This window comes from Rhinopithecus roxellana, chromosome 1, assembly GCF_007565055.1.
Source record: "Rhinopithecus roxellana isolate Shanxi Qingling chromosome 1, ASM756505v1, whole genome shotgun sequence".
In the NCBI taxonomy this organism is placed as follows: Eukaryota; Metazoa; Chordata; class Mammalia; order Primates; family Cercopithecidae; genus Rhinopithecus; species Rhinopithecus roxellana.
Window position 1 is genome coordinate 175,011,139 of NC_044549.1, and position 19,055 is coordinate 175,030,193.

The following is a 19,055-nucleotide window of genomic DNA, read 5'->3' on the forward strand; positions in this document are numbered from 1 at the left end:
TTCCACAGATCATTTTGTTAATTTAAATAAGAATGTAAGGCTATTATCTAGAAATATAGTAACATCTGTATCATATCTAGATAGGCCATTTTACCAATACATTATATTTGTGGAGAGATATCTAGAGCTAAAACATTTACATAGGACACATGTATACACGTAGGTCCCCACCCAATTATAACATGTCTTCTTTTTAAATTCTGGCAGGTGATCTTTAGACAGTGACTGAGTATGGATCATTTGAACGAGGCAACTCAGGGGAAAGAACATTCAGAAATGTCTAACAATGTGAGTGATCCGAAGGGTCCACCAGCCAAGATTGCCCGCCTGGAGCAGAACGGGAGCCCACTAGGAAGAGGAAGGCTTGGGAGTACAGGTGCAAAAATGCAGGGAGTGCCTTTAAAACACTCGGGCCATCTGATGAAAACCAACCTTAGGAAAGGTAAATACTTTCAAGCCAAATCCTGGAAAGCTGAAAGCCCTATTGTCTACACAAGGCCACACTGGGGGGAGCGGGGGGTGGGGAGTGGCAGAACATGTTTTGTATACCCTGCCTTTATTCTCTTTATGATCTTAAATTAGTTACATTCTGGGTCCTTAGTATCAATCATGTTGGAAAGTATAGGCTCCATGCTTGGGTGGAACGTTTTACTATAGACTGGAATCATTGAACATTTTGGATAATAAGGACTGAATTAAATATAATGGTTTTAGTTTACGCCAGGGTCCATTCAAAAGGTGTTACAGTAGAGGATCGTAGGCGGCTGTTGCTTTAAACTAACCTGATTAAGAATAAAACACTTAGGTGGTTTGAGAGCTACTCTAGCTTCTTCCTAAGATTTTTAGTTGTAAGGCAGTTTCAGAGATCTTGCAAATCTTATGTAGACGTTTGGTAATGTTATTTTTTGTGGCTTATTTTCTTAAGAGCAAATTCATTAGCAGTAAAAGTTCTGATGATCCTGGTTTTTAATTTTTGTTTTAATTGGGTATTTTTGATGAAGAAAGAGCAGATTTAGGAAAGTTTATAAGGGGAAGATGTGTAACTGTGTGAATCTTTTCTACCGATATTAAATTGATGCAGTTTAACAACTTTGACTGTGTTTAACAGTGTTGTTCCTGTAAAGCAGTGCCTACCTAGGTGTAATGCATGTGCCTCATAAGGAGCTTCATTTTGTGTCTGAATAACGTGTAGGAATCAGATTTTCCTTACATTTGCTAAGCAATGGATAAAAATGCTATATTTTAGCAACCAAGAATATTAAGTAGATAAAGTTAGAAGGCAGAGGAATTTCATTGTGTTTGATGCATAACATTTATCATACAATCATTTATTTTTTCCTTGGTTTGGCGAAAACAAAGAATATATTGATCCTGAAATGAACAGACACAGCAGTCCGTATTGTTAGATCTTTATCTATTAAAAATGGAAAAACAGCACTTCAGCAAATTCTTTGGCCTCTACTCATGATTACCCTATTTATTGATTGTTTGCCAAGAATGTATGCATCTTAAGAAAGCCAGGGTAAGAGCATTAAAAATATAATTTATTACGGCTTTTCAAACAGAGTGCATTAATATTGTACTGTGAAGCACTGGGGCTCTATAAAAAAGACTTTCTGACGCCTGCAAACATGTAAGTTCCATAAATTCCTAAATAGGAGATTTCAGCTGTCTCTGGTATTATGTGATATTTGCACAGCAAACTTTAATGCCAGGACAGTTTTAGACAAGGATTCTACAGACTTCACTGCTCCTTATGGCAGACGTGCTGTTTACACAGGCTCATAAACCTTCAGCAAAAGCTTCTGAGACTGCCTTCAGGTTTAAATCATGTGGTATTTTTAGTATTCAGCAGTGACCAGTGCGCTCCCCTTTAAATGCTGGAAGGTTATGAAGTTGCAGTAGTTGGAACTCTTGCCAAACACTAGCATGAATAATCAGACAGTTCAGAAAAGTCTTGTGTTCAGCATTACTCCCAGGAACGGGAGGGTAACCGCAACAGTTTGCTAGAAGGTCTGTAATTAGATGGTACTATTGTCACTTTATAGCCATCTTTATTATTTTAGGGTACCTCTAAACATGATCAATAAAATCCACAATAAATCTAATATATTTCAATAGTTTGAAAACCCCGCAGTTGTTTTATAGATCTAAGGAAAAGCGTATTGTGGAATCCATCTGTTTCATCCTACAAAAGGAAAAATCAATGTGTATGTTTTTGTTGTACTTACCCAACTCTTTGAAGATATCAGGACAGGAGGAGGAAGAACTAAGAGTACAGTAAATTCACTACCTGCTCAAATGCTTTTTTGTTTTGTTTTGCTTCAGATGTATTCTAAAAATGCAATTTAATTGTAGGAGGATCTCAGATACTCCAAATAACAAAATTGCTAAAGTCTTTTTGTGGGTTTTTATTAACATTTTCATCTTATTTTTCATGTGGATGGTTTCTGTCTGACAGGTGCTAGATGAAAATTATGGCTGAGATGAGAAAACACTACTAAGAAAAAAGGATTGAATGCTTTTATTTGTTTAGGCGATTTTGCCAAAATACCTTCAAGCCAAGGAAGGAATCACCAGTTTGCATATTGCTATTTTTGCTGTGGTCTCCCCAAGTTGTCTTCTGATCCCTGACGGGTTCTCTCTCTCGTATAAAACAGCTGAATGAATGACAAAAATATTGGCAAGCTCTGCAGCTTGTTTTTCATGCCTAGCCTGTTGGTACCTCCGAATGAGTTTGTGAGGTTTTCTAAGTAAACCTAAAGGGGTTTATTTGTCTGACCTAGAATCTCTTGTGAACAGTTCACTAAAGCTTTGGTGAAGACTCACATGTAGAAGGATGTAGCTGTTGATTGCCGGCTTTTGTTCAGCAGAAACAAGCAAATAGAGATTCTTTGAAGGGCCTCTCTGGTGTCAGTAGGAAATCCTGATTTTTTTTTAGCTACGGTTGGTGTGCACTAAGACATCTTCAGAAGTTGGTAGGATTCCGTGAGTCCAGAGGACAGAGCTTATAGAGGCATTAGTATTGTAGGACTAATTGTGGATCCTGGGTGCCCTGTTAAAGTAACCCTTGTCATCATTTATGTTAAAGATGATACCGTTCTGGCAGTTTGCCACAGTACAATTCAGATGCATCTGCTTTTAACCCTTTTCCGTTGTCATTGGAAGTCTGACAGTGCGCTGCGTAAACACCTTGAGTACCACAGCATTCCGTAATACCAATTTCTAGAAGCAGCCTCTTTCTAATAGTGGTGTGGCCTGTGCTTATTAATCATCTGGCTACTGAGTTACTATATTGGATTAAAATTATATAAAAAGAGAGCACACCAAATCTATGCAGATTCCTTTTTCCTAGTGTGTCCTGATAAGGTCAGTTTCCTTTTCTCTCTCTCATTTTTACCTTATTTGCTATAACAAAGATTGTTGATTTTAAAGACTTAAGGGTACCGTGCTATCTTTTTAGGTAGGTTAAATGAGTATTCATAAAGCAAATGTTATTTGTCTAGATTATGCACATATTGAAATTCTGTATTATGATGACTGGTTTGGTTAAGTACTTTTTGTGGAACCAGTTAGAGTTAATATCTAAAAAAGGAAGAAAATGAAAATTTCTTGGTCAAAGATAATTTGTTTGGACACAAACAGGAAAAGTTTATTATTAACAAAATCATGTAGGCAGTAGAAAGGTGGGTTCTTCTGAAGATAGACAGTGAGTTGTGTTTGCATACTGTATACTACTCATAGCAAATTAGGGAAGACACATTTTTCTTTCGTCACCATTATTATTTGATCAGAAAGGTAATTCTGCATTCATTGCTTTTGGAAAATGCATCGTTAATTTAGAGCACAACTTACCTTAGGACCAAGTTCACATTCTACTTAAATATTTCTGTTACAACTTTAAATAATATGAGAATGTATATATTTGTGTGCATGTGCCTGTAGTTCTGTACTCAGTCTGCCTTGGAAGCACAGTGAATCTCTTGTGATTATTTTCATGGCTAATTTTTCCTCCCCCTACCAAGCTATATTTCTGAAGACTGTTGGTTTTCCATCCCTCTTTCTTCATCTTTTTGATAGGAACCATGCTGCCAGTTTTCTGTGTGGTGGAACATTATGAAAACGCCATTGAATATGATTGCAAGGAGGAGCATGCAGAATTTGTGCTGGTGAGAAAGGATATGCTTTTCAACCAGCTGATCGAAATGGCATTGCTGTCTCTAGGTTATTCACATAGCTCTGCTGCCCAGGCCAAAGGTAAATAATGTGTACGTGGGGTTGGAAAAATTGCTTGGCATTCTTTGTTTACCTTGCAGAGAAAGCACTGAATATTTTTATTCAAAGAACTGTAGCCTGTGTATTACATTGGTTCCTTTTAGGCTGTGGCTTTAAAAAATTGGCTTAATTCAGTTTAGTTTAGTTAACACACATTTTGCTCATGTGGAATGTCGAGGTAGTTTTTTTTTTAAATTACTTCAGCTGAATCATTAGTATGCTTATTGACCTTAATAATCTGCTCCACTGAGGACCCACAAGGAAGTGAGGAGCGTATTTGAGCAGATGGACTGTTGAGAGTCAATTTGCATTTATGACTGAATATCTAGTTCTGTTTCTTTTATTCTGTTTCTGATGGTTTTATGGGCTGTAAAGTATTTTTCAATGCTGATTCCCACTGCAATAGAGAATCTTATCTAAATCGTAAAGCCATTTAGAACTGGTTCAGCTATGTCTTATTAGAACTTCCTGTAAGTTAGGAAAATGTGGCCTTATGCATAGGTTTTATTGATGGGGTTTTATTTCCAAAATAATAAACAACCCTACAGTCATTTACATAATTTTACAATTTGGAAAGCTAAGCTGTGAATATTTTCATTGACCTGCCTTTTAGAGGGAAGGGACTCATTCAGACAGAAATAACGGTATTGCTTGTGGTAGGGGTAGTAGGAAAGAACACCCTTCTACTAGATACATTATTTGAGGGTAAAATATTTAGTGACATATCCTCTTTATCTGAAATAGGGCTAATCCAGGTTGGAAAGTGGAATCCAGTTCCACTGTCTTACGTGACAGATGCCCCTGATGCTACGGTAGCAGACATGCTTCAAGATGTGTATCATGTGGTCACATTGAAAATTCAGTTACACAGGTGAGTCAAGACAGCAAATCTAGGGTGAAACATTCTTCTTACCTGATCTTTTGAAATGAAGCATCTCTCTCTGGTCAACCTTCAATTTTTTTTAATTCTGTGTTTCAGAAAGGTTAATACAGATTGATTCGATTTTGTTACCCTATCCTTCTGCCTTTTTTCCTAACTTCAATGTATAATTTAAAAGCAACCCCCCCACACACACACACACAAAATGTGTGGGTTTGTGCAGGTTATCAAAAGAGAAGACTTTTTACGTTTAGTCAATTAAATAATGCATTACAAGAAGGCATTTTACATAAAGTTTATTTAAGAAAAAAATATTTTTGCATATCATGAACAGTGCCATCTGTGTACATTTTGTGAAAGACTCTTATTCACTATTACCACAATCTTATTTATTTATTTTTTTATGATTTTAATTCGTATGTACAGAGTAATGAAAGGAAATCGGTTAATACGTTAAAGCTTTTCACGATGGCTCAGGAGAAAGCAGTACACCTTAAATTGTCTTCCCAAGTGCATCAGAGCAGGAAGGTAGAAGTAACATGAAAAAATAGCCACCACAGGCAGCTGATGTATAATTCATGCATCGATACAGCAGATGTGTTGTATAAAGTAATTAACTAATCGGAACAATCAGGAGACCGAGAGCAATCTCCAGATGCATCTGTTTGATGCGCAAAATGAAATCTGTCTGTCTTAAAGGAATGTTCTGCAGCGGGATGCAATCTTGTAATAATCCCCTTTCTAATCTATGTCTCAAATAGTTGCCCCAAACTAGAAGACTTGCCTCCCGAACAATGGTCGCACACCACAGTGAGGAATGCTCTGAAGGACTTACTGAAAGATATGAATCAGAGTTCGTTGGCCAAGGAGTGCCCCCTTTCACAGGTACTTAGCATAGCATGTAATAAATAATAAGACATCATGGGCAACCCTGATTTGAGGTTTGATGGAGCTCCCTGGTTTAAAGCAACTGGTATCTGAAGCAATAATCTGCCAAAAATGTAAAGTGACTTGACCACTGGTGACCTTTTAAAATACGCCTGATTTGTTGTGAACAGAGCCTATACGCTTTTTCTCCCTTGGGGAAAAGAGCCAAAGGACTGTTTACAGGAAAAACAGTTCAGTGGAAGACTCCGCTGGCTAATTTTTAGATTTGTCTTCTGAGTGCTATGAGCATGATGGCTACATTCTCCTGATGCCCTTATTTAAGAAAGAGTCAAGGTGGTACTAATCCCACAAAGCTTCGGTGAGAGGGAATGGCAGTGGCAGTGTTAATGCGTAAAACCTCACCGTGCTATCTGAATAAAATAACACTACAATTCTTGGATATTCATTACCAAAAAATTAAAAGTATTTTAGTACAAATAATTATGAAAATAATTACCCTTAACTAAAGGTTGAATAGTGGTTAATTCATTAGGATTTTGTGACCAGTTTTGTGGCTTTGGTTTACTACTTTTTTGGTTTTTTTTTTTCAGTGGAATTTTCTTTTTTCCCTCTGAGATACCTGTCATACCATCAGGGATATTTGAAATGAAATAAAGATTTTAAAATTATTTTCCTTGATTTCTTTGTTTAGAATAAATTTGGGGGAGGGCAGCTAAAACTCTAGATAGAGGCCACCTACCTGCTTATAGACAGAAAATCAAACATCATTTTTGATGAAACTCAACTGATTTCAAATAAAAAAGAAAAAGGATGCCATGAATCTATTCTTAAAGGGCTGCTTAAAATGGGTTTGGGTACTGAGGGGATGACTATAACACATGTAAATATATGATATGTTATAGTCATCCCCTCAGTACCCAAACCCATTTTAAGGCCATTCCATGATACAGTATTACTAAAATGTTGGTCCAACTAGATTTTTACCAAATTTTTAATGTTTTCTTTTAATTTGAGTTTTAATTCTGAATATTAGTCTCAGCCATTTGAACTTGAACTGTATGACGCTGCTGTAAACATTTATGCAACTGAGAGATCTCAAAGTGTGTTTCTGCTATATTCTGAGTAGCAGATATTCTCAAAATGTATTTCTAATATGAGGCTCATGAAGATTATTGGGCACCTTTGAAGGGAATCTTGTGGGCTTTGTGCTTCTCTTTCATAGAAACTCCATGCATTTCAGAGTTACATCCCAACATTTTTACTTTGATATTTGCTACAGATCTTAGGAATGAAGCAAATGAATTAAGTTTATATTTAATAGCTTTCTATATTCTTCTAAAATAAGCTATAGCCACAGTTTACATATTCTCTGTATTGCTAAGTGTCCATTTCTTGCAATTCAGAGAAAACTCTTTTTTGTCATTTCAGTTACTCCTTCAGCTAATCTCCTATCTTCCCTCTCTCACCTTTGGAATGGAGAGGATAGGAATTTATAACCATCAAATAAAAATAATTTAAATTAATTAAACACAATTAAATCAATAGGATGATAGAATAAAGGGGTGACTCTTACTTCTGGGACTTTGTTTCGCAGACAACTCCAGATAACCTGTTACATGGTTGCTAACATTTGAAAATTTGAAATGATCTAGAAATAAACTTGTTAAAAACTCGGTTAAAACATAATATAAACACCCAGTACTGGAATCGCATGTGTCTCTATGTTACTAAATGTCCCATTGATCGTGGAAGCATATTCAGACGAAGACTTAAGGCATTTACTATGAGCTGAAGAAGAGGATGTCGGTACAAATATTTATTGATGCAGTCAGTGAGAACTAATTGTTAAATGACATCAACATTCAGCCAATAAACTCCACCTCACTGTAACTTATGAATAGAATTGTGAATTTACTTAATGTTATCATAGAAAATGAATTGCATACAGACAATTATAACATTAAGTAGAACGACAAAATGTAATTCAGGACTTGGTTTTGGAGTCATACATTGATGAATTTCTGTAGAGAGAGGTTTGCAGATACATGGCCTCCTGTGGCTGGATACCTCACTGTAATCATTAAGTGATGGAACTAGGCTACAATTTCGACATCAGTTATAATTACAATATTCTTTTCCTTAAAAAAACTTCTAAAAATTATGCATAGTTTAGCAGTGAAAGCAAATATTTGAAATTAATCTAATATTTAACAGTATGAAAAAATGTAAATTGTTCTCTAAATGAGGGAGTTATTTTATATTTTGCCGAACCATCTTCTCTTTTTCTACGAATCTGATACTCCAGTCAGAATGTTTTCAATATAGACCATTTTCTGTGTGCTTCTTTATTATGTTTTTCTGTCTAGAGTTATTAAGATGAGAGATGCAAGTTCCCTAAAGCCTATGTCCAAAGTATATGCCGAGTTTGACAAAACTACTCTTTTTCCTATGGTTAAGATTTGGTGATGAAGATGGCCGTGATGAAAAAAGCCTAGCAAATAAATATGGTCTCAGTCTTGTGCAAAATGGGACCTAACACCAAGAAATGCCAAGTGTTAAGCCCTTTCTTCCCCTGTGGAGTGTTGATTCATTCATGCGAGAGAACCTTTAGCGTGCAATTCAGCATACACGTTACTGTACAGTAAGGGTTTTATTTTGTAGAACAGGGTAAAGTACTCCAGTAGCAAGTATGACTACAGGGTCCCTAAATATTATGGTTAGTAGAAAGTTCACCCTGTGGAAAGGTAAATTCTTTTTATAGAGCAGGGGCTAGGAGGAGTGGAACTGGGGAACCACCAGGATTTTGCCTGGGGTGTTGAATAAGCCCTACCTCCTGTGCTCTTAGGACGATTGTCTAATACTTGGTAAGCAAATGTCCATTTGAACTTGGATTCTTAGAACCAGAAGGGATTATCTTTCCTAGGCTCCTCCCTTTGACAGTTGAAGGAGCCAGTGTCCCTGGAGATTAAAGTCACGGTGCCGGTTAATGACTAACACAAGTCCTGACTTGCTAAGCCTATGTCGTTGCCTGTGATAAATGTTAAAGGGCTGATTTAGCTACTTGGGAAGCCCAGGCAGGAGAATCACTTGAACCCAGGAGGTGGAGGTTGCAGTGAGCCAAGATCGCACCACTGCACTCTTGTCTGGTGACAGAGTAAGACTCCAGCTCAAAAAAAAAAAAAAAAAAGGAATATTTACATTTGAGTACAATAATGTTTTCTTTGATAATATTCATAAGGTGTTCTCCAGCTGCAGAAATTCCATAAGTGGGCTTGGTTTGATTTACAACTCATACCTTTATTTCTGTTATCACTTTCCTATCATAAATCTGCCCAAATAGATTGACACTAATTTATTAAATTCTTTGTACCACGTGTTTTTTTGTTTTTGTAAAATGTTCTAAGACATAAGAAACGCTTAGCTCATTATAGGTCTGAGGTTAGATGTTTTGTTGTTGCTTTTGTTTTTTTCGGTGGATGTGGTTAGATAAGTTGAATGTTGCATTCTAAACTGCAGCTAAGGAGAGAATAAACTCTGATTTGGGGACCAGAAAGCCTGTAGTCATAAAACTTTTGAGGATATGGATTTGGGAGGAAAATTGGGAATTTAAAAAGTAAACATTTTTATTTATAATAAAACATTACATTTTGATGCTTATTTTCCCTGGAGTTTTAGAAATTGCATTTAAATACTAGATAAATATATATACATTCTGATACAGAGTAGATCCATTTTGTTAAGTAAAAGGTCAGCTATTCTACCAGCATAATGTCTTCGTTCTAAAAATGTTTAGGTCAAGTATTTCATGGAGGTTTTGATCTGATTTGCACATTTTTACCTTTCCTCTGTCACCACACACATGGGCATATATACACACACGCGCGTGCACACACACACAACTTTCACATTTTTAAGGCATTGGATTATTTTCTATCTTATTTCTCACCTGGAAAAGATATCTTTAAGCCAAGTCATATAAAATGGGTGAGAAGTGTTATTTTTATTTTCAAGTAGCTCATATAAAATGGGTGAGAAGTGTTATTTTTATTTTCAAGTAGCAAAATACATATAAAATAAATTTAAATTTGAACATTCCGTTTAGAAGTAATATTGAGAAAGATGATTTTCCAATTTTCCTTTTATTCACAGCATCCTAGGATCTCAAATATGTTGGACAATTTATTTATTAATGGCAAAATAGATTTTAAAAAGAAACTACCCCATACTCCTGAAGCTTAGCTTCAGTACTGCTCTCCTGAAACATGACAGTCATTTCCATAGGAATTAAATACACGTACGTGTTTAGTTGATTTTCAGTCTGTATTATAAATGATACTGGAGCAACAATTACAAATCTATCATGTTATATAAATGTGTTTTTAATAAACTGTATTTCAGTTTTTGGACTGAAATGACATGTTTCTTAAAATTTTAAGTCAGCTTTAGTAGTCACATTCTTAAGAGAATAGCCAGGATCAGTGTTCATATATTGCATTTCACGTGAGAGTCTAACCTATGAAATTTGTTCACTTTCATATATTCAAAAGTATGTATTGACAATCTGCCATATGCCAGGCATTCCATTTCCTATGTAGTGTTAAGGATATAACATCTTATTAGTTGAAATAATAGTATTACACTTTCATTTAGTGCTTTTGATGTATCGAGAGTGCCTTTGGCCCCCTAAGTAGGATATAGTCTTATATCCCCATTTTTAAATGAGGAACCTGAGGCACAGAATGTTGACATGAGTGTCCATGGCTGCATTGCTGGTGAAGCAGAAGAGTAAGACTTCATACCCAGAGCCTGTGAGCTTCACCAAGTAGCCCTTTCATCACATACCATAGATGAAGTTTAAAAAAGACAAAATGAAAGCCTCTCGGATGAATTGGATAGGTTTTATAATACACTTTGATTTTTCTAAAGTACTGGTAACTACTTGTAGTTTTCCAAGTGTATTTATTCTCATTGCAGAAAATTTTCTTTAACGTGTTTTGGTTTTGTGTCTTTGATTTTTTGTTTGTATATTGTCGTGTTTTAAAAGTACATTGCTGTCATTTCAAGCCCCTAATCACGGGTGATCTAGACAGGAGCTGACTTTTGGTATAACTTGGCATTTGGGACGTTCTAGAAGATTTGCCAGTATAGTTCTGTGCAGTTATTTCTCTTTCCTATTCTTTCGTATCCTCAAGACCAGTAGGCATAATTATGCTAATAGCCCTTTGTTTTGAACCCCAAGATAACATTAGGCATTTTCATTAGAAATAGTGGGCAGATGAATTTCTTTGGTCTGTTTGAAAATACAGACTCCAGTCATCAGACTGGCCTGATCCAATGAACGAGTCTTTTCCGAGCAGCTCCATTTTAAAATAAAATGATTCCTGTTTGAGATGAGCTGGAACGATTTTATACTTGCCCCTTCTCAGTATAAAATTATCTTACGTTAAAACATCATATGTTTTGAAGAAAAGCTCTACAGGGTATCTTCTTTCCTTTTTAAAATTACAAAACTTTCCTTAGTTTTTACCATGCTGACCATGAGAAGCTCAGATTATAAATGTCTGCCTTGCCAGGCACTGAAGTACTTGATACTAATTGGATATTATGACCACTTTTCAGCAATTGTATTACTGTAATGGTGGGATCCATAAAGGAAATGGTAAACCTGTCTTATATGGGTAGTTGTGTGAATTGCAAAACTTATATCAAATAATTTTTTTGCCTCGTCTTTTGAACCAGTCATGACATCATTCTAGTTCCTTTTTCAGCTTACTGAGATGTCTGCTCTGTGTTAATATTATAATATGTATAATCTGCAACAGAATTGTCCTCCAAATTGCAAGTTTTCCTTTTTGAATCTAATATATCAGGCTCATTTTTAGATGACTTAGATACATAAGGATTTTATTGTAGCTTGATGTTAGCTCTCTGTAACCTTTCAGATATATTAATCAAAAAAGCCAAACTTAATAAAGCATCTAACTTAAAATGGATTGATCTCAAATATTTTATAGCCACTATCTTTTCACAATAGTAAAACATAAAAGAGTTTAAGCCATGCCAATTTAGAGAGTGCTTAACAATGTGTAACTACTTTATTTTCACTTAATAGATTTTTTACCTGTGCCTTGTTTCAGATCTGAACAGGTTTCCTTTGACCTCAAAATCACTAATGCAAGGAAAATTACCATATCATGAGAGTATTTTTCCTCTTTTTTTGCCTGATGCTTAGAATAATAAATACTCCCAAGGCTTAGGAGTAGACATGGCCTGAGAGAAAGCCTATTAAATGCTATTTTCTAATGGTTTTAAAAAACAGCTTAGGCAAATCATGCTAACCAAACTGATTTTCTTGCTAAAACAGAACTAGTTTTAGCGCATATTTTAGACATCTTTTTTGCTCAATTACTACTGAAACTTCAAATTGGGCTCTATCTGGATTTGCTTTATAGATCTGCTTCATTTCATGCCAGATTTGGGCAAACTCATAAACAACCCCCGACTCCAAAAAAAAAAAAAAATCCAGATAATCAAAACAAACAGATACACGAACTCAATTTCCCCGTCTTTCGTTGGAAACTGCTTGATTATAACGTGCTCTGAGTATAAAAAACATAAGAGAGCCTTTAATATAACAGAGGAGAGCCTCAGTCCTGGTTCTGCAGCTCATTGCCAATTGAAGTAAGGAACGCTCTGGCTGTTGGGACTTTTAAATCTAGACTTAAAAGTTATTTGTTCTGTTTAGCATTTTTAAAATGATTCTATTAGGAATTGTGTGTGCTTCAGTTTTAATTTTAACTCATAATGATTGTAAAGCACCCTGGGATGCTTGCTTGAAGGGCGCTACAGAAATATAAGATTGTATTGTGTTTTAATATGCAGTCTTATGGGGTGCTGGAGTTTCACCATGGACAGTTCATAAGGTTGCAGAATTCCTCATGGCAGAGAAGGTGACTCGCTGACTTCTTTAGCAGTCTTTTTCTCTCATTTTTACTCTGAAACTTTGTTCTCTTTAGTCATCATCTTTCTCTCTTAAAAAAAAATTGATATTTTCTATTGTAATATTTTCCCATAGAAATGCTAATCTAATTTAGTTGACTCAGGTTGAAGATGCAAACCAGTTGATAGGTTGGAAGTTAAGAAAAGAGTAAAGTTTTTAATCGCTAGCAGTATTTGAGGTCACATTCTTATCTGAATAACAAGACATGATACTTCATTACTGGATACCACCGTCTCAGGCTTGTCCCATTTTACTGTCCACCTGGTATTTGTTCCAAGGCAGTTCAGAAATGTAACAAGTATTAACTTTGTGAAATGTCGCAATGAGACTCTTCTCTGTATTGAAACTCCTGGGTTATGATAACATATGACACAGCTTCATCTAGTTTTCTTTTTACTTTTTAATGGGACTATTTCTTTAGAGTAATGGCATTTCTTCAACAACTTCATTCTGTTACTTTTTGTGTGTTTTTGTTTGTCATTGCTCTCTAGCATCCCTTTAATTAGCTCCCAGCATTGTAGGAATCAGGAATGTGAGTTCTGTTGTGGCCAGCTATATGAGCTTGGGCAGCTGACTCCATGACTCAATATTCTCATCTGTAAAGTAGGAAGATAATAGTACCAATTTCTCAGCCTTGTTTTGAGAATTAAATGAGCTAGTACTTAGAAAACATTTAGAACAGTTTTCAGTCCTAAAGTATGCCATTAACTAGTTGTTTTTCTAAAATGTGGGCATTGAGAGTTTGAAATCACACTTGCACATGCCACATGGTCTAAGTAACTCTCTGGCTACATGGAAGATTTTGGTGCAATCTTCATTTTTAGTGAAAACAACCAAATACTTTTCATTTGTGAAAAAATTAAAGGACTATATTATAACTCAATCTCAACGTTAAGGAACACTTGCAATCATTATAAAGTTATGATGTATTTTTAAATGGAAGTGGAAGACTGAAGCTTGTACTTTAAATAAATCGATTTGGAAGTTTAGCAAATACGATACCCTAGACTAGACAATGTCAAATAGAATAAAGATGGGACCGTTATCAAGAGGTGAGCTTTTGCCAGTATCTTTTCCATTAACTAACCTCACCTGTATTCCCAGCACCCAAGGTTCTGTCCTCTCCTTATGCGCCCATCGTAGCATTTTCCACATTGTTCTGAAATAGTCTGTGGACTAACTAGGCTGTCTGTGTGCACTGTAATTGACTGTCCCAAGGGAACTAAGTTGTATTCATCACTGTCATAGATCCTGACACACAGTAGGAACTCGGGAATATTCGTCAGACTTAACCTTGTAGGATTTGCACATGTTTATTTCATAAACCAATATAGCACATCAGTGGTTGTATTAATAGTACTCTATAGATACTTTTATCTACAGTATCCTATCTTATGAAATATTTTTCTATTATACTTAATTCTGTATTTTTACCTAACAAAGAACAAATCGCTTCTGAATTTTTCTCTGAAGAAAACCTACTGACATTCCAAGCTGTCTCATGCTTTTATATATTTGATAATGTTCATGAATATGTGTACTAAACTTACACATTTGTAAGCACAACAGTAGCCTTGGAGTTACAGGGAACTCAGAGGTCTGAATGCTTAAAAAGACCTAATTATACATCACAGTTAAGGACAAACTTTAAAAGCATATGCAGCATTTTTAAATTTTTAAATTTTTCTTCCACAATGGTACATGTATTTCCGCCTGGCTAATAATTTTCATTTTGTCTCAGTTGCATTATATTTGAGACCCATACTTCTTTACTGTTATTTTCATTTGTTCATTTTCTTCTCATATTCAAGAGTAAAATAGGAAATTTTCAGTAACAGATAATTTATAGACAAAGATGCTGACATTGCCAGTACAGAAATGTTAACAGTATCACCCCATGTTCGCTTACAGTGTCCATTCCTCAGTTGTGTTCTAAAGTCTACATTTGGCATAAGAGACTCCATTTAAGGCTATCAACATACAGTGTTTTAAAGTCATCTGTGTAAAGGTCTAGAGTCACCTGAATTTAGAGAGAGCTGCAAGTGTAGATAACTGTTCAGCCATTCCATAATGGGCCTTAGGGACTTGGTTTGTCCACCTTCTAAGCATGATCACCAGCTCAGCCTGGAAAACACATGTTTAGTGATGGATGGAGCTCTTTATTATATGGTTTACAACCCATTCCAACACATTTTTATCATTTCACCATAACTTCTAATGAGATGATTACCAGAGGATGGCATTTTCCTGCACTGTGAAGGATTTTCATAATATTGATTGAGATGAAGCCAGATTAATTTGATTTTTCTTTGTGATCTAATCCAGAGGTGACATTGGTTTATATTTATCTGGTAGACATGGGAAGTCTTATCTAAAAGCTAACAACGATGAATAAAACACAGAAATCAAAGCTGTGGTTTAGCCCTCAGTCATCTGAGTGGGGTCCATGGACTCCACAATCTGCTCCAAGGTTTTATGCAGACCCTGAAATTATAAGCCAGTTTTGGGAATGCATGGGGCACAGGTTTCATAGGTTTTATGTGATTTTCAAAGTTAGTTCTGTGACCCCATAAATAGCTAAAAGCCAGGAGATATTTTACCCCCAATTTTTGGGCAGTATGGCTTAAAAATCTAATATGCTCATGTACAGAAGGAATGCAAAGAGGTAATATAAAGTCTCCTGTGAAGAGTTACAGAACCTAATTCTAATATTTACTTTTGGAAAATGAATTACTCGAAGTACTTTAGTTCTTGTTTTCGCTCTGTGGTTTAAGGTTTTTTGTTTGTTTGTTTTTTTAAAAAGGTTCTAGTTAGGACCTCTGGAACTCAACACAAATTTGGTATCTTTTTTTCTTCTATTTCTAAGTGCAGGTACTAGAAATTTTAATCTCTAGAGAGGATGAGAGATTTAACCACACAAGGGCATCAGAGAAAGAGATTTCTCAAATGGGTACATTGGTATACTATAGTGCCTAAGGTTCAGAATCAGGAAACAGGTTTTGCAATAAAATAAAATAAAACTCTTTGGATTCATATTTATCTAATGAAAAACTTGTGAAAATTCTATTTGGATGTGGCATAATATTTAACTTAATAATGAGTATATTTTAAATAGTCATAAGCAGGATGCCAGTGGGGTCGTAACCTTCCTAAAAAATAAGACTCTAGTTGGAGACATTTGCACAGTGAGTACCTGAGAATGAATAATGTGCGTTACAATTGAATCTTCTTTAGTCCCTCTGTTTGAGAAGACATACAGATTTCATAGACTTTTAAAGCTGTTAAGGGGAGACATTGGAGATTATCTAGTTCAGTTCCCTTCCTGTTACAGTTCCTGTGTGCAGTTAATTTGGAATATTACATGCACTTAATATACCTTTTAAAAATATTTTATAGTTTAAGCTCTTTACCAATATATTCATTTGGTTTGAGTAAGGTTTCAGTGTGATAAGAAAGGTCTGGCTAGGTACTTATACAAAAGGGCAGAATAGAGAATCTGGTCAGAACATATTATCTGGGCATTATATAAGTTACTTTATGGGAAGAGCCATGTAAACTGTGAACCAACATTTTCTTTAAAAGTTATGAATCGAGTATTTAAATCAATAAAATTTCTGTGCTTTGATATGATCACATTTTCATCTTTAGAAAATATAGTAGGAAAATTAAAATAGAATTGGATGTGTTCTCTTTGTGCTTCCTTTTGTATTCCTTTAGAGCTTTGTACTGAGTTTCCAATTTTAGCAATGTGCCAGGGTTACTTTGTATGAAAATGCCATTTTCAGGCACTAGGATTGATCAAGATGGCAAGAGCCATAACTATGACAACTGGAGTTTAAGTAAAATTTAGAAGTGATTAGTCTCTTCTCAACAAATTGAGATTCCAAATATGCCCCAGTTGTATCTCCCAAGAGAATAGCTTAGAAAGCAATAGAGGATCCAGAGGGAAAGATTTGGGAAACAGAAGCTAACAAGCACAAACAGAATATTTCACTTAGAAATCCTGCCATTCGCTCTCATAAACTGAAGCCCATTTCCCGTCCTTCCCACCCCCAAAATACCAGATGGGAGCTACCTGTTAATTTTCAACAAATTCATTTCTTGTCAATACATCATATCTCATACGATGCCTCTTAAAGCTTGTTTGTAGTATTTGGTGTCCTTTGAGATTAAAAGAAAACCTCATTTACGAGGAATCCCTGTGAAAATTGTATTTGAATGTGGAGTTGATGTGAAGTTAAAGTTTGACCTTTGAATTTTCCACGGCCAGATAAAAAGCTGCTGTAAAAAATCAGGCCATAGGTAGTCAGGACATGCACAAAAGGGTGGGAGATTAGAATGTATGAAGTTGCACTTCTCAAAAAATAAAAATATAAAATAATAAAAGCCAGTAGTTTGACAGAGTGTTCAGTAAATGCTCATTTTACTGAAAATTACAAAAAGGTGCTTAATGCCTTTGCGCCATTAATACAATACATTAAAAGGTTACTGTCAAGATTAGTGTTCCATCCCTGAAAATTAACTATAGGGTTTTACACATCACCATGCACAGACTGAGAAGTTAAAGGTTTTTTAAAGACACATTTTGCATTGTGCAGCCATTTATTTCAGAAAACAATTATTTTAGACTTTGCCAAAGACATTAGGAATGATGTGCTTTCATTTAAAGCACGGGCATAACAGATACGTATTATAAACAAGGTAGAACCATGAAATTCTCCTTATAGAATAAAACCTGTGCAAGATTATTTCCCTTGCTGTCTCTCTAGAGTATTCCAATTCAAAACATACATTCCTTCCTACAGAAAAAAGATATTCAGATTCCTTAGTTGAAATTAATTAGCATTCAGAAACCAGATAGCATGTTTTTGGGTATTCATGAGATCTCTGTTTGAAAAAAATGTTTTTAACTTGTAGAAATGTGTTGCAACACACAGATGGGAAGAAAAAGAAAAAAAAATCTCTTTAGCAAGCACTGTGTGTAAAAGGAATATTACATTTTGCACGCTCCTGATTGCTCTGTGTAAACAGTTTTTGACATCTGTCTTTATAGTTTTCGAGGAGAGGAAGACTTTGTTAAAAGAATCATTTTTATACAGCAGTCACCATTTCAGTCTTGCTTTACCTGTATTATGAAAGCAGATGGTCTGCATGTCTTTTGAATATTTATAACTATCAAAAACAATCTCTTGCTATTCACCCTTAGGCTTATGAGATGTCAGGACTGTTCTGGTTGAAAAAAATCATCTTGGGTGTTTACAGAAAGAGGATTACATTAAGCTAAAATGACTATACATTTTCCAGTTTAATATTTGTCCATCAGCTGTTTAATCGTATTTAGATAATTGTGTAAATAAGATGTTGTAGCCCTTGCCCTCTCTGCTGATGGAGCCTGAAAGCTTTAAACATGGGTGAACCACCATTTTGTAGATGCTTTTGCTACCTCCTCCCCACCTCAGCTAAGCCATCAGCTAGTCCTTGGTTAAGTTTTGATCATGATATCACAGTCCTGGTTTTTTTTTTTTAAAGTAGTGCACAAAAAGCAAGTATGTAGATCATATGAAATACTAGGAAGCTGCTGGCTTCCTGTACAGGCTGTTTAGTTTATTAGGGTATATTGTAATATGCAAATACGGTACAGCACTCCAATTACCCTTTAAAGCTGACATGGTTTTCTCTTTATTTTCTATGAGCATACAGAGCTCTGAGGGTATTTTGGAAAACTTTTGGTATAGTGGGGGTTAACTGTTTTTTGACTGGAAGCTGAGCAATCAGAGATAACAGATTTTGCTGTGGTTGGTTGATTTGGCAGAAAAGCATGAACAGTTTTGGTTTAAATGATTGAATAACCTGATTAGCATTGTTTTGGGGTGGTTTTTTTTGGTTGTTGTTAAAGGCACAACAAAGCAATTTTAAGGGTAATCAGATCACTGCCTTTCCCCAGCTGATGAATCTTTTTTTGAGAAGGGCTCACCTCTCTCAAAACTCCTTCGTTGGCTACTAAGATGAACA

At 35.5% G+C, this 19,055-nt stretch overlaps 1 protein-coding gene across 6 annotated transcripts in view; it reads left to right on the plus strand.

Moving 5' to 3' along the window:
* SATB1 (SATB homeobox 1) overlaps positions 1 to 19,055 on the plus strand; it is a 99,798-nt gene that overhangs the window by 23,478 nt on the left and 57,265 nt on the right. For 5 of the 6 annotated variants that reach the window (XM_030933413.1, XM_030933421.1, XM_030933418.1 and 2 more), the window contains exons 2-5: positions 208 to 442; positions 4,081 to 4,257; positions 5,020 to 5,146; positions 5,917 to 6,040. In XM_030933413.1, the coding sequence (XP_030789273.1) occupies positions 232 to 442; positions 4,081 to 4,257; positions 5,020 to 5,146; positions 5,917 to 6,040 (639 nt within the window). In that variant the 5' untranslated portion in view covers positions 208 to 231. Of the gene's footprint in view, positions 1 to 207; positions 443 to 4,080; positions 4,258 to 5,019; positions 5,147 to 5,916; positions 6,041 to 19,055 lie in introns of those variants that run through there. The other variant, XM_030933425.1, reaches the window with a different exon arrangement.